At 43.4% G+C, this 14187-nt stretch overlaps 1 protein-coding gene across 2 annotated transcripts in view; it reads right to left on the bottom strand.

Moving 5' to 3' along the window:
- Positions 1-14187, bottom strand: part of Sec24d (SEC24 homolog D, COPII component) — a 106778-nt gene that overhangs the window by 72861 nt on the left and 19730 nt on the right. Inside the window, exons 4-7 of one of the 2 annotated variants that reach the window (XM_087624898.1) lie at positions 11964-12112; positions 8525-8800; positions 8119-8249; positions 2837-2948 (exon numbers count right to left, since the gene is read on the bottom strand). In XM_087624898.1, the coding sequence (XP_087481024.1) occupies positions 2837-2948; positions 8119-8249; positions 8525-8800; positions 11964-12112 (668 nt within the window). 2 annotated transcript variants of the gene reach the window in all.

Raw genomic sequence — 14187 nt, 5'->3', positions numbered from 1 at the left:
TAGAATAAATATCTGCTCTAAGATACTTCAACAAAAGCACATCTGAACAATTCATTCTTATCTATACAGTTTTCTTCTTTTTTTTTTTTCTAAAAAAGTGTAGCGTTGTAACATTCTGTGATCTACATTCCAGAGACATGCACAAGACTACTGAGCCTTACTAGAGAGATAGGAAAGAAATGTTTTATTACTATTCTTATTCTCTATAAGCTGGGCTTCAGTGTGGTTCAAATACAGACTTGAGAGGGTTTATGGAAGACACAAAACAAAGTCATAAAGAGGTGAAAGAATACAGTTTTCAGTTCACGGTCATTTCTTTCTATTAAGATTTAGTTTTAGTTTTATTTCTGGAAGTGTCTGTCTGGTGGGGGGTGTGGGGATGAATATCTATACAGGTGCCCATGAAGGCTGGAAGAAGGCACTAGAGCCCCAGGAGCCAGAGTCACAGGCTGCTGTGAGCTGCCTAACATGGGTGCTAGGAACTGAACTTGGGTGCTGTGGAAGAACAGAAGCTCTTAACTGCTGAGCCGTCTTTCCGGCTCCAACAATCACCTCTTCCTTCCCACTTCTGCTCAGACATCTGCCATGGGCATGCAATTATCTGTAGACCATTTCATACCATCAAGTGAGACTTTGTCAAATATAATTGCAATTTGTTTCACTTTTTCTTAACTTTGTAAATTGAATTTATATATTAAAATTCTGCTTGTAATAGAAATGTTATTTTTTAAATCATCATAATCACTTTTCAATATACATTAGATTTTCTGACCAAATACCTGTATTGTATGGCACACAGGAGAATTGAAATAATATCCATGAAGAATATTTCAGTCATCAAAATAATTTTGGGTTTTTCCTCAAAAAGATAGCATCATTAACAAATTGTGTTAGGAAAACCGGTAATCCTGATCACCCTGGATACAAAGCAATTTCCAATGGATCAAAGATTTCAACATTAAACCCTAAACTCTGGAACTAGCAAATCAAAGAGTAGGGAGAACATGTCAGGATTTGGGCTCAGGTAAGGAAGAGTAGAGAGTGCACATCAGGATCTAGGCTCAGACAAGCAAGAATAGGGAGAACATGTCAGGATTTGGGCTCAGGTAAGGAAGTGTAAGGAGAACACATCAGGATCTACGCTCAGGTAAGGAAGAGTACAGAGGACATGTCAGGATTTAGGCTCCAGTGAGGACCTTCCAAATAGAACTCCAGTCACACAGGAAATAGGACCAATTTATCAACAAGGGTGACTTCATAAAATTAAAAAGCTTCTCTACAGCAAAGGAAACTGTTAATCAACTGAAGAGAAAGCAGCCTACAGATTGGGAAAAATCTTGTCAGCTACACATGTGGCAGAGGATTACTGCATAATATACAAGAACTCAACCACAGATACAAATAAAACAAACAACTATATTAAAAAGTGAGCTATGGAACTGAACAAATGTTTCTCAGGAGAAGAAAAATGGCTGAGAAATATTTTTACAAGTACTCATCATCCTTGGCCATCAGAAAAATGCAAATTGAAATTACTTTGAGGTCTCGTCATAATTCAATCAGAATGGCTAAGAGTTAAAGACAAAACAAAACAAAACTATACAGTCACAAATTCTGGTGAGGATGTGGGGAAAAGGGAACCCATGGGCATTGTCGGTGGGAGAGCAAGCTGGCACAGCTACTATGGAAATCAATATGGCTGTCCCCTGGCCCAGCTATCCCACCCAATGGACGATATTCTACTACAGAGAAGCACACGCATCCACGTTCATAGCTGCTCTATTCACAACAGCCAGGACATGGAAACAGAGTAAATACCCCCAACTCATCAATAGATAATAAAATATGATACCTATTAATGTCATACAGAATTAATTATGAAATCTGTAAATAAATGGATACAACTGGAAAACACACTGTCATCTGAAGTAACCCAGATCCATGAAGATGAACATCAGAGGTTCTCACTCATATATGGATCTCGGTGTCAAATCTTTAGATTGCCTACTTAACTTGGGGTACCTGTTAGACTCCAGGAAACTAGAGAGTAAACACTGGTGGGGAGAGGGTTATTATCCCGGTTAATTTTTTGGTCTCCATCAGATTGCCTGTAGGTAAGGCTGCAGGGCATTTTCTTGACTGATGATTGATGCGGAAGAGACCAGTTCATTGATACAGTGCTATCCCTGGGCAGATCACCCTGGGTGGTTATAACCAAGCAGGCTGAGCAAGACAATGTGGAGTAAGCCAGTTCCTCTACAGTCTCTGCTTTCCTTCCTGCTTTGAATTCCCTCAATGATGTACTGTGAAATGAAAGTGTAAGCCAGCTAAACCCGTTCGTTCTCAAATTGGTTGGTCACAGGCTTTATCATAGCAACAGCAAGCAAACTAAGATAGTGAAGAAGGACCGAGGGAGAGTCACAAAGAACCAAAATGTTAGGAGAATTGTTGAAAACAGTATCCTCATGTATCCTCGTGCTACAACAGGTGATCTGGCTAGTTGGCAAGATTTAGCCCCTCTTTTCCACTCATGATGCCAGCAGGGTACCTACCCAAAGTCAACTCTAGTAGGGGACTGATTACCTTAAACTATAAATCACAATTTGAATTAAAACAAGCAGATATATTGTATTGTATACCACTCCAAGTTCTCTGGACTATTACAGCAGAGAATATAATTCTACTGACCGAACCTTTTGGATTCTTGGAGGACTAATAGGGAACTAGTCTATTCTCTCTACAAGAGCATTGATGACTGCAGTCAGGGTATTTTGTTTGTTTGTTTTTTTAAACAGTAAGACATCCATTCCCCCCAAAAGTGACTGAAAATAAATACCTTGATCTTGAATCATACACTCGGTGGTGACCAGTGGAGGCACCTGGCCCCTGGTGTTGGTGGTATAGACCTGTCCGCCTCTGGTGGCCCTGTCATTCTCGATCACTTGAATCTGACAAACAAGATGTTAAGAGGGAATTAAACTTAGTAACAACTCTTCCTGAAAGCAATTAAAAGAGACAATGGCTTGTCCCTTCCTCCTCCTCTCTCTTAGGAGAAAGAAGAACCAAGAAAGGGGCAGGGGGAACAAAGAGAAAGAGAGAAGCGGGGAGCAGAAATGAGGAAGAGAGAGGAGGGCTTTAAAAAATCCTTTGATTTTCCTCAGACAAATCAATCTAGCCTGTCTTCAGTCTTATCTTCATTTACTTTCACAATTTTAGACCAAAATTTATCAAATATCCAAAGTCTATTCTGTAATACTCTCAGCTCAGACCCAACCTTTCAGAGATCCTTATTCTACTGTCTTATCTTATTTATTATAACCATGGATGGGCATTTGAAAAATACTTCAGAGAGAAAAGAAATTTGAAACTTTTTTTTAATGAAGAAACTACATTTTGCAATCAAAAGAAAATTCTAAAAATCATAAATCAAAAATCACTAAATAGAAAAGAAATCATATATAATGAGTTAAAGCTGCCTACCTTGTACTGAGAATCCATCTTATTCCTAGTCTTGCCTCTCAAGTCCCCCTGCCCCACCCGTGCAGGGAATTTAAGGTTTGGGGTGCAGATTTAGAAATCTTCAGGAGCAAAGGTCCCTAAATGTTGCCATCTAACATAGAAACATATTTATTTCTCTACTAATAATATTTGCTGATGAAGACTAGAACAGATTTCTTTTTAATTTTTTTTCTTTTTGTTATAACTGTCTAGGGTAAAAAAAAAAGGGCGAGCAAATTGAGTAGAATGAATACTTCTTGGGGTACCAAGAGTAACCCCAGGGACTGTCTTCCTCCATCCGCTCCAGATTCTCACTCTCTTCAGAAAAGGGGTGGAGGAGGGGAAGAAAACAACAGCAGAGAACCTGGGAATAAGAAGGCAGAGACAGAGAGCACGTAGTCTACAATAAAAATTAAAAGATACACAGTTTTCCCACTGCTAATATGAATGGCAACTTTGAACCAACTCTGAAGTGCTCTCTTCTGCTGTAGGCTCAACCAGCGCAGATGGTGCCAGTATCATGGGTTCCAAGAATATTGGCAACCGATCAAGCCTGAATATAAACCCTTATCTGTCTGCCGTCTGCCTTCCTCAGAGCTTGAATAGTTACAAACCCAAAGATATAGAATGTGTTCCAGACATTGCTACCACAGCAAGACACAGACAAGATGCTACCACGAGAAAGAAGTGTGCGGATCATCAAAACACTGCAATTATTTAACCACAAGCTAATTAGGCTACTCAAAATAAGGCTAACTTTTATATTATTAAATGTTAGCATTTAGCGTAATCGTTCCAACCAACAAAGTCTAAGGTGAACACTGTCGTGATACAGTCGTGTGCCTAGCACACTAAACCCACACACTAATCTGTAGACCATATTCCCAAAACCTTATTTCAAACTATCCATTCACAACTGGCAAAGCCCTGTCCCCGAAGAAACGACGTTATAAATAGTCATTACTATTTAAATCCACACCTCCTCAAAATAAGACACAGAAAAGTGTAATTATCAAATAGTTCTAGCCACTGCTAAACAAAAAATTGCTTTTGGTTTACCCTAAACGCACACTCTTGAAAAACAGCATCGGAAATGAGACAATAAGCAGAAACGCCAACGGTGACTCGGCTGTGACCTGCCCATGTGGGCTGAGATGGTCCACGGTGACATGTGATGATGTCAAAGCGCTCTCAGAAGATCCAGATCTCTCCCTCCCCTCAGATGTGCCACAGGCGTCATTCCCATGAGTGTTGTGGAACCATAAAACACAATTGGGAGAGGAAACAAAGGGAGCGCTGCTCTTGGAAGAAATGTATCAGAAGACGAAGCAGCAACTTAGGATGCCCGGCCAGTTAGTGGGGCTGCTTGAGGTAGAACTGTTTGAACCGTGCATAGTGAAAGGAAGAGGGGGAGAACACAACCCCTGAACAGTCTCTTGCAATGCAGAAGAAGGTGAGGGAGACCTTCAGCAGTGCAACTTTCACCATACCATAAAGAGGCTAAGACCACCAGTCGAGGGTCTACTGCATTAGGTCCCTCGCTCGGGATTGCAGCGTGGAGTCTTTCCAAAAATAAAGAGTTTATTTCATTAACAAAAATGTGTTGTTTTCATCATAGGAAAACAAACAGACTCCATCTGGCATCCTGTGATTTCTCCAAGATAAACAACATGGGGCCGGTTTGCACATAAACACTTGCAATGTTCGTGACGAACCACAGCACCTGCTTCTCCTTCTTCTCGTTAATGTCTGCCCTCCCTCCCACCCCCTCCACCGAGCATGAGCAGCAGGTTCTGTTTTGGTGCTGGAGACAGCAGTGGATGAACTAGATCTTGCCCTATGGAGCAGATGTTCAAGTCTAGAAGAACGGCGGCAGACAAGTAACTGTACAAATGAATGTGCCTTCTGCCAGGCAGTTAGATATTGTGGACATGAAGAGACATGATACTCCAGCCCCAGGATCACTCCAGAGATACTGAGAGGGTAATAAAGACATGGAGAAAAAAGGACCATATGAGTCAGGTCTTGCATATGCCTAGGAAAGGAGAGACCACATCAGAGGCATCTGGTATTTATATGCACATGTTGTGAGGGGAGCGGGGAGTCAGAAGTGGCCAACAATGGAGCATCGTGTGAGGCACCATAAGAACTGACTGCGAGCTATAAAAGAAGAGTGCTGGCAAGCTTTGTTCGGAGCTGGGATCTGCTCTGACTTAAATTGGATGGACAGCCTGGGCACAGGGACTACGGGTTAGTTAGGAGGCTCTCAGAGTCTCATACAGCTGGGCTTGCACCAGGGAGAGCTGATGAACAGAGCTGGAATTAATCATAGGATTAGAGGAAGGTGTGAGAGAGTCTGTGATTAGTCTGAGGCTTTACAGGTAAGGAGCTGGCAGGTAGGCTAGGGCTGGGTTTCAGGGAAAAGTTCTTAATGAGGATGCACATTTTTGCTGGAAGCCCCAAGAATGAGAGTACCTCAAGTAGTGTGCCCCTCTCTTTTCAGTGTACCCACCATCCACAATCTGAATGTAGCCCAAGAACAAGAATTCCAGAAATGCTCTGTTGATGTCAGTGGCCAGTTCTTGGGGCTGAATGATATTGACTAAATGTCCAAGAAGAGTAGAGACTAAATGTCCACAAAGAAAAGGCATTCCAAAGATTAAGTCTTGTGGCACCCTAACACTAAGTGGAGAGAGGTGTCAGGCAATTACAAGACCCCCCATATATATCTATATCTATATATATATATAGATAGATAGATATACACATATATATACATACATATATATACATATACACACATACAAACACCTACAAGCAATCATACCACACACATACACACATATATATGCACATACCATACATATATATTTATACACATATACACAAACATATAAAAACATATACACATACCTACACATAAACATATGCATACATGTACAGACATACCACATACAGATGCATATGAATATATATACAAGCACACATACATATATATATACACACATCACGTACATACATACAGTCTTCTACACACATAAACCCACACAAAAAGCACACATGTGCATACAAACACATATAGACACACTCAGGCACACACAAACACCTGTATACAACACATACACATGCACATGCACACATAGAGACTTACACATTCACAAACACACCCAGGCACACTCACGTACAACACACAAATACAAAGGCACAAACGCAAATTCACCTGCCAACACAAACACATGGTTAAGAGATAAAGACATGTAAGCCAAAGAAAATTGTTAGGTGTGTCAGATCCGCTGGAGAGAGCATTTGCTTTGGGTTTCAAAGGGAATAAGCTACAAGGTCAGGAAGCAGTAGATGGAATGCAATGCTCTCTGGGGTACTTGGTGGTCACAGGACCTGGGGTGAGGTCTGGGAAAGGTTAGGAGAAGGTAGAAACCTGGGAGGCTAGGGAACTGGGAATTTCATCTTCAAGGATATTAAAAGTGCCTGAAACTGTAACAGGAATAGGCCTGGGGAGAACAAGAGTTGGGGGAGGTTATCTGAAACCACATGGGCATTCAAAATAAGCTCAAGATAAACACATTTTTAACACAAATAATCAAATGATTGTGCTTTAGTCAAAGATGTTTTGTCTCTGGCATAAGCACCTTAATGGAAGAAAGGTTTATTTGGGCTGTTTCAGAGGACTCAGTCCATGGCTGCTTGGCCCCATGCACAACAGAAAGGGGCCGTGCATTAATCTTCTTCTGTTGCTGTGCTAAAAGATCCTGGACACAGTGATTTACAGGACTAAGAGTTTATTTAGGTTTATGGTTCCAGATGGTTTAGAGTCCATAACAGCAGGGATATTGTGGCAGAATGTGGTAGGCATTGTGGTAGGCGCAGGAAGCTGAAAGCTGAAAGTTCACATCTTGAATACAAGCACAAAGCAGAGAGAGTAACCAGCAGCTGGAAAAGGACTTTGGCTGGCTAAGCCAACTCCCAGTGATCACTTCCTTCAATGAAGGCCACACCTTCTAAGCCTCCCCACACAGTTCCGTCAGCTGGGGACCAAGTATCCAAACAGATAATCCTCTAGGGGATATTGACCTTCAAACCACTACAGGCTCGGGACAAGATACCCCCAAAGCCTGACTTCCTCCAGGTAGTTCATACCTCATGAAGTTTCCAGAACCTTCCAGAACAGCACCTGACTGGGAACAAAGCATCTGTGGGGATCTTCCCTAATCAGGCCACAAGAAATGAAGCCATAAACATAACAGCAAAAGGTAGGAAGAGCTGCTAAAGTTGAATTTTCAATGAATCATAAAGTTTGTTACAAACATTCGATACTTTGCCACAAATCTTCAAGTTTATAGAATTATAAAAGCAGCCAAAATTCTTCTTCCATCTCTGTATCTGTCCCCCTTTCAATGTGGCTTACAGTTTCCCCGATCAGAAGGCCAAGCCCTCCCTCTTAGCCCTCAGAAGGCTCTGAACCTGAGTATGCCTCCACCAGATACAGTACAGGTGAGAACAGAGGCCCCTCCTATGGCCAGGGTCCCAGACCTTCCACAGCCCCCGGAGGACTCAATGCTAACAAGTGGAAGAGCTCCTGTGTGGGAGACAGAGGACACTTACGGGGCTGGGGATGGAGTCTGGATCAAGCTTCCTCTGGAGCTGAGGTGCTGGCCCAGCCATCTGTGCAGGACCTCCAGGAAAACCTCCTGGGTAGGACAGCTGTGCACCTCCCATCTGTGGTCCATAGTTGGCTGCTTAAGAAAAGATAATGAAGAAATGACAGTCTCCAGACCCAGGCATAAGACTCACGGACGACATCACACCGCTGACTCAAGCATGCCACCAAGTTCATCTTGTTAAATAAAGCAGGAAGCTCAAAGGGAGCCTCTACACTCCCTGTTTAACTCGGTCTTCTGATGCCTTCCAGAGACTACTGTCCCCGCACACTGACACAGAAACAGATCTGATTTCCTCTAAGGACACCCCCCAGTGACGCCCCTCCTTGGCCTCACCCTGTCCACTTTACCTTGCTGTGGATGGTAACCAGCACCCAGGGTCTGGCCTGGTGGAGGTGGAGGTTGATACTGGGCATTCAGAGGAGTAGGCGCAGGAAGTCCATCTTGCCTGTGAGCTGGTGCAGACATTGGAGAGGCACCGGGGCCGTTCATGGCGGTGGGTGGTGGTGGTGGAACCTGAGGTCCTGGCTGCAGAATAGATGGCTGTGTAGGCTGTGGAGGCCCCTGGAAGGCGCCTGCTGACTGGGGGCCAGGCGGACCCTGGCCCTGGGGAGTCACGCCCACACCTGTGGAAGAGAGGAGGCCATGGCTCAGAGCCACACTTCTCAGAGCTCTGATGCCTTCAAAGCACGTGGCAGAGACAATGATTTTCCATACTCGAACCAAGAGGGCATGTTTATGAATTATGTTTTCATGTATATATGGTGAGCACAAATTAAAATTATCCCACAGAAAGTGATATAAATATTACTTGGAGCCAATTTTTGTCAAATATAAAGTTTCAGAAGAGCATACAAGCAACACTTCTAGTTTTAGCAAGGAATTTCTATTTTAAAAACATTTAGCATTTGTGCGTGTACGTGTGTGTGTGTGAGTGTGTGTGTGTGTGTGTGTGTGTGTGTGTGTGTGTGAGTGTGTGTGTGTGTAGGCACACACAGTAAATGAAGAAGGAGCTAAAGTTATAGGCAGTTGTGAAGTCATGTGGGTTCTGGGAACAGAACTTGGGTTCACTATGAGAGCAGAAAGTGCTCTTAACCCCTGAGCTGTCTCTCCAACCCCACGAGAGACTTCTTAAGAGCGCAAATATTAAACCAAGTGCATTAACTTTACATGATCCATCCACTAATTTAAAACATCTATATTTCCTATAAAATCTAGATTATAAAAGAGAAGTTCTGTATAGAGCATCTGAGTTTGACTTGACCAATCAATTTCAGAGCAGACAGATTTACAAGGGGGAAGGTTTGGGCCGCTGGCAGGCTCGCCGTTCACACTGGAAGCCCGACTAGTTTCCTGGCCTAGTCTTTTGTGCAATGTAGTTGCTTCCTAAGTCATCCATCTGGAAACTCGTGAAAAGAACAGAAATATTCTGGGAGATAGTTATCACTACTTCTAACAAACTAGGTTTGAGTAGCAAGGGAATATGCTGGCTAGTTTAATGTCAACTTGATGCAGCTAGAGTCCTTCTAGAAGATGGAGCCTCAGTTGAGAGAATTTCCCCCATCAGACTGGCCTTCGGGACATTTCCTTGATGATGGACATAGAAAGGCCCCGCTCACTGTGGATGGTGCCACTCCTAGGTGGGTGGTCCTGAGTTCTGTAAGAAATTAGGCCAAGCAAACCGTGAAGAGCAAGGCAGTAAGACACCACTCCTCCATGGCCTCCGCATCAGTCTCCATGTCCAGGTTCCCACCTCAAGTTCTTCCTGACTGCCCTGGAGGATGGGCTACAAGCTGTAAGACAAAATAAACCCTTTCCTCCCCAAGTTGATTTTGGTCATGGTGTTTTATTACAGCAACAAAGCCCCAACTAAGGCATAAATTGGAGGCAGGTTGTGGGGTATGGCTGTTACAGACCTGACCATGTGTCTTTTTGGATGGTCATAGCATTTGAACTTTGGGTTGGGAAGACCTTTGAGTTCTTGCAGATCAGTGGGCTGTTCCGTTGGAACTTAGAAGATAATTCTGTGAGGCCTGACTTTCAAGGTTTCAGAGAAAAACAGACTCTACTAGGGCCATTTGTATGATATTGTCGTGTTAGGAATCCTTGGTATAAGCTGGAGCTGAAGAACCGTTTGTAATGAACAACAGACCAGAACCACTGGACTAAAGGAGAACAAGTTTGCTTTGCTGGAAAAAAAAAAGGATGCTGGTCATCTGGGGCCAGAGAATCTGCTGTGATCACTGAGGCACTGGGGGAGTGTTTCCTTGGAGTCAGCACACAGACTGTGGTCAAGAGGAAACCAAGACTACCCTGCACTGGCAGCCAAACTTGGTATCCAGGGGGTAGTGGTTTTGAAGGCAGGACAGAGTCATGGAGAGCAACTGAGGTTTGGCACAATGATTGACCAGGAGAGGATATTGATCAAGGTGCAACCTCTATTGAAGTTGAAGCTCTGGGAATGAAGGAGTCCTGGGGAAAAGCTGAGGGTCAGCGCCATGTGACAGGGCAGAGTCCCTGAAGAGAGCCCAGGAGAGGCTACTTGTGAAAATACAGTCCAGCTGCAGCAGGAGAACCAAGCATTTCAGAGAGGCTAGTAACATGGTTCTCTGCTTCAGTTCCTGCCTCCAGGTTCCTGTCTCCAGGTTCTTGCCTTGAATTCCTGGCCCAACTTCCCTCGGGGATACAGTTGCTTGGAAGTATAAGCTGAAATAAACCCTTTCCTCCCATTGTTGCTTCTGGCATAATGTTTTATCACGCCAATAGAAAAGTAACTAAGGGATGGAGAGAGAGAGAGAGAGAGAGACAGAGACAGAGACAGAGACAGACAGAGACCGACAGACAGACAGACAGACAGAGAATCCCTTAAAGCTAAAGCAGTGGTTTTCAACCCTCTTTTTTTTTTTTTTTGGTTCTTTTTTTCGGAGCTGGGGACCGAACCCAGGGCCTTGCGCTTCCTAGGTAAGCGCTCTACCACTGAGCTAAATCCCCAGCCCGGTTTTCAACCCTCTTAATGCTGCAACCTTTCAGTAACAGCTCCTCATGCTGTGGGATTATATTGTAGAGACTCCCAAAGAAAATTATTTCGTCGCTACTTTGTAACTGCAATTTTGCTACTGTTATGAATTGTAACATAAACATCTGATATGGAGATGGTCTTAGGCCATCCCTGTGAAAGGGTTATTCAACCCACAATGGGGTTTTGACCCACAGGTTGAGAACCATTGTCTTAAAGTGTGCCATGTAGCCATCCCTGCTACTAGAGTGAGCGTTTGTGCTCTCTCCTCTTTTCTGGTTTATGACATCTGAGATTTGATTCTTCCAAGGACCTAAACACAGAAGTAAAACTCTCTGAGGAAAAAAAATAAGCATTTTGTTTTTAATCTTGAGGTCTTGTATTAAACAATACAATTTTGAAACTACCTCACCATTCCTCAGATAATTACTCTGTTTAATGCTTACTTGTAACATTAGCATTTTTGGTTTTCTATTGTTTCAGCAATGAATGCAGAGTGCTTTGAGGGTTCTTCGTTTATATCAGAATAGTGGCGACATGCTCAGGAGAAACCTAACCAGAGCCATACACGGTATCAATAGTTTATGCACAAGGTAGCATTTTAACATGTCGTGCCAGAGTTACGTCTGCCTTAAAAAAGAAGAAATGATGAGGTGGGAATGAACCTCAGTGGCCAGTGGTAGCCTAGTGTGTCTGGGGTTCTGGGTTCACCCCCAGCAGCACAAAGAACACTGAACGGGCACCATGAACGAACAGTGACAATTCACACTTACCATAGTTGTTGATCTGCATGGAGCCGAACTGACTGCCCAGCTGGGTGACAGAGGAGGTGGACCCAGGACCTGGGTAAGATGACTGTGGCAGGGGCTGGCCTGATGCATAAGGGGGTGCTGCATTATTGACGGGTGGGTGTCCCGGAAATCTAAGAGACAAACAATATTGATAGTACCACATTGGGTTTTTTTTGTTTTTTTGTTTTTTTCTTTTCTTTTTTTCGGAGCTGGGGACCGATCCCAGGGCCTTGCGCTTGCTAGGCAAGCGCTCTACCACTGAGCTAAATCCCCAACCCTACCACATTGTTTCTTAAGCATACACAATAGTGAGCATATTCTAAAACAAACAAGACCTCTATACATGGTAAGAAAGATGTCTGATTACTGTGCATCCTATATTTAATCTTGGTATGAGTTGAAAATAACCCACATGGCAGCAGCCTACATCTCTACTCCCATGTTTCTTATGGCAAGATAGAGAAGAGCTTCTAACATGAACACAAACCACCTTTGGAAGTCAGTTTGGAGGGATGAGCCCGAGGCCCCTCCACATACACTGAACTTGATCAACAGAAGAAAACAAAAACAACACTGACAATAACCAGGAACCCTTGGTTTACGGTCGCATCTTTGCGATCATTCAGACCCAGTTCTTAAACAAAGGGTAGCTTGTCTTACATCCTGAATTCAGCAGGGCACCCCGTACAAAATGGTGTCTGCCATTGCTCTACAACATTGCAGGAGGTTTGGAGTAGGTTGTCTGCTTTCTAAAAATCTCGTCCTGCTTTACCTCGGATTTAGCTTAACACTATATCTGCTGTGTGTCCTTGTCAGTGTTTTGACCTAAACAATGGCTCCCACTGAGCAGTGGTCCCATCCTGGTGATACAACACAGGAAGCTAATGAATACCTTGGAGTCATTATGAACCTTTTCTTACTAACTTTGACTTTTGAGTAAAACTTGAGGTTTCCCAGACCTCATGGTCTGACTTCAAGGTCTTTATTTGCAACTAGAGCCCATTTCCCTCCAACTGTGTCTTCACTGCCATCCCTCATGGAGAGGCTAGAGGCCTTTGAGAGAGGTGTTGGCTGAGGATAAGTCCACAGCTCATTTTAACACTGGGGGCAGCCTCTTTTGGGTCTCAGAGGCACACTTCCTGCAACAGTGCACTCCCTAATCGTGTTATTTTCCAAACTGAATAATTATTTAAAACGAACAACCCAAAAAGCCCTCAGGCCATCACTTCTGGTGAATGTGGCTGATTACCCCAGAACGCCACCACATACTTTGTCCTAAGTAAGGGAAGGGCAGACGGCTTATCCCAGTGCCTCACAAGACAAATACGTCTACAGCAGATAATTTGTTAAGGCAGAGTTGATAATGTTTTTTTCTCCATCTTTATTAACTTGAGTATTTCTTATTTACATTTCAATTTTTATTCCCTCTACCGGTTTCCAGGCCAACATCCCCCTAGCCCCTCCCCCTCCCCTTTATGAGTGTTCCCCTTCCCATCCTCCCCCCATTACCGCCCTCCCCACAACAATCACGTTCACTGGGGGGATAGTCTTGTCAGGACCAAGGGCTTCCCCTTCCACTGGTGCCCTTACTAGGCTATTCGTTGCTACCTATGAGGTTGGAGCCCAGGGTCAGTCCATGTATAGTCTTTAGGTAGTGGCTTAGTCCCTGGAAGCTCTGGTTGCTTGGCATTGTTGTTCTTATAGAGTCTCGAGCCCCTTCAAGCTCTTCCAGTCCTTTCTCTGATTCCTTCAATGGGGGTCCCATTCTCAGTTCAGTGGTTTGCTGCTGGAGTTGATAATGTTTTAATCCCAAAATATTTCTAAGAAAAATGCCTCTCTGCCAAAAATTTTAGATGAACCAACATAATTAGATTAAGTACTCTTCAATTTTAATATATTTTGGGAAAAGAAAAAGAATAAAGATAAAGGATTGCAAAGGTAATTAAAATGTGTATTACTGTGTGTGTATGTGTGTGTGTACACGTCACAGTGCAGGGTTAGCGATTAAAGGACAACTTGCAGGAGTCTTTCCTCCCACCACGTGGGTCTTTAGAATCAAGTCTAGGTTGTAAGGTTTGCTGGAATCTGCCTTTGCACTGAGCCCTCTTGGCCCAAAAGTTAGCTTTTGAGAGTAAGTTTTCTTTGTGTCTCTATTTACTCCAGGATACTGGCAAAACATGCAGCTTGAAATGTGACCCTTGTCTTG

The sequence above is a fragment of the Rattus norvegicus genome, chromosome 2, assembly GCF_021556685.1.
Source record: "Rattus norvegicus strain SHRSP/BbbUtx chromosome 2, alternate assembly SHRSP_T2T, whole genome shotgun sequence".
NCBI lineage: Eukaryota > Metazoa > Chordata > Mammalia > Rodentia > Muridae > Rattus > Rattus norvegicus.
This window is presented reverse-complemented; position numbering and strand designations above follow the sequence as displayed.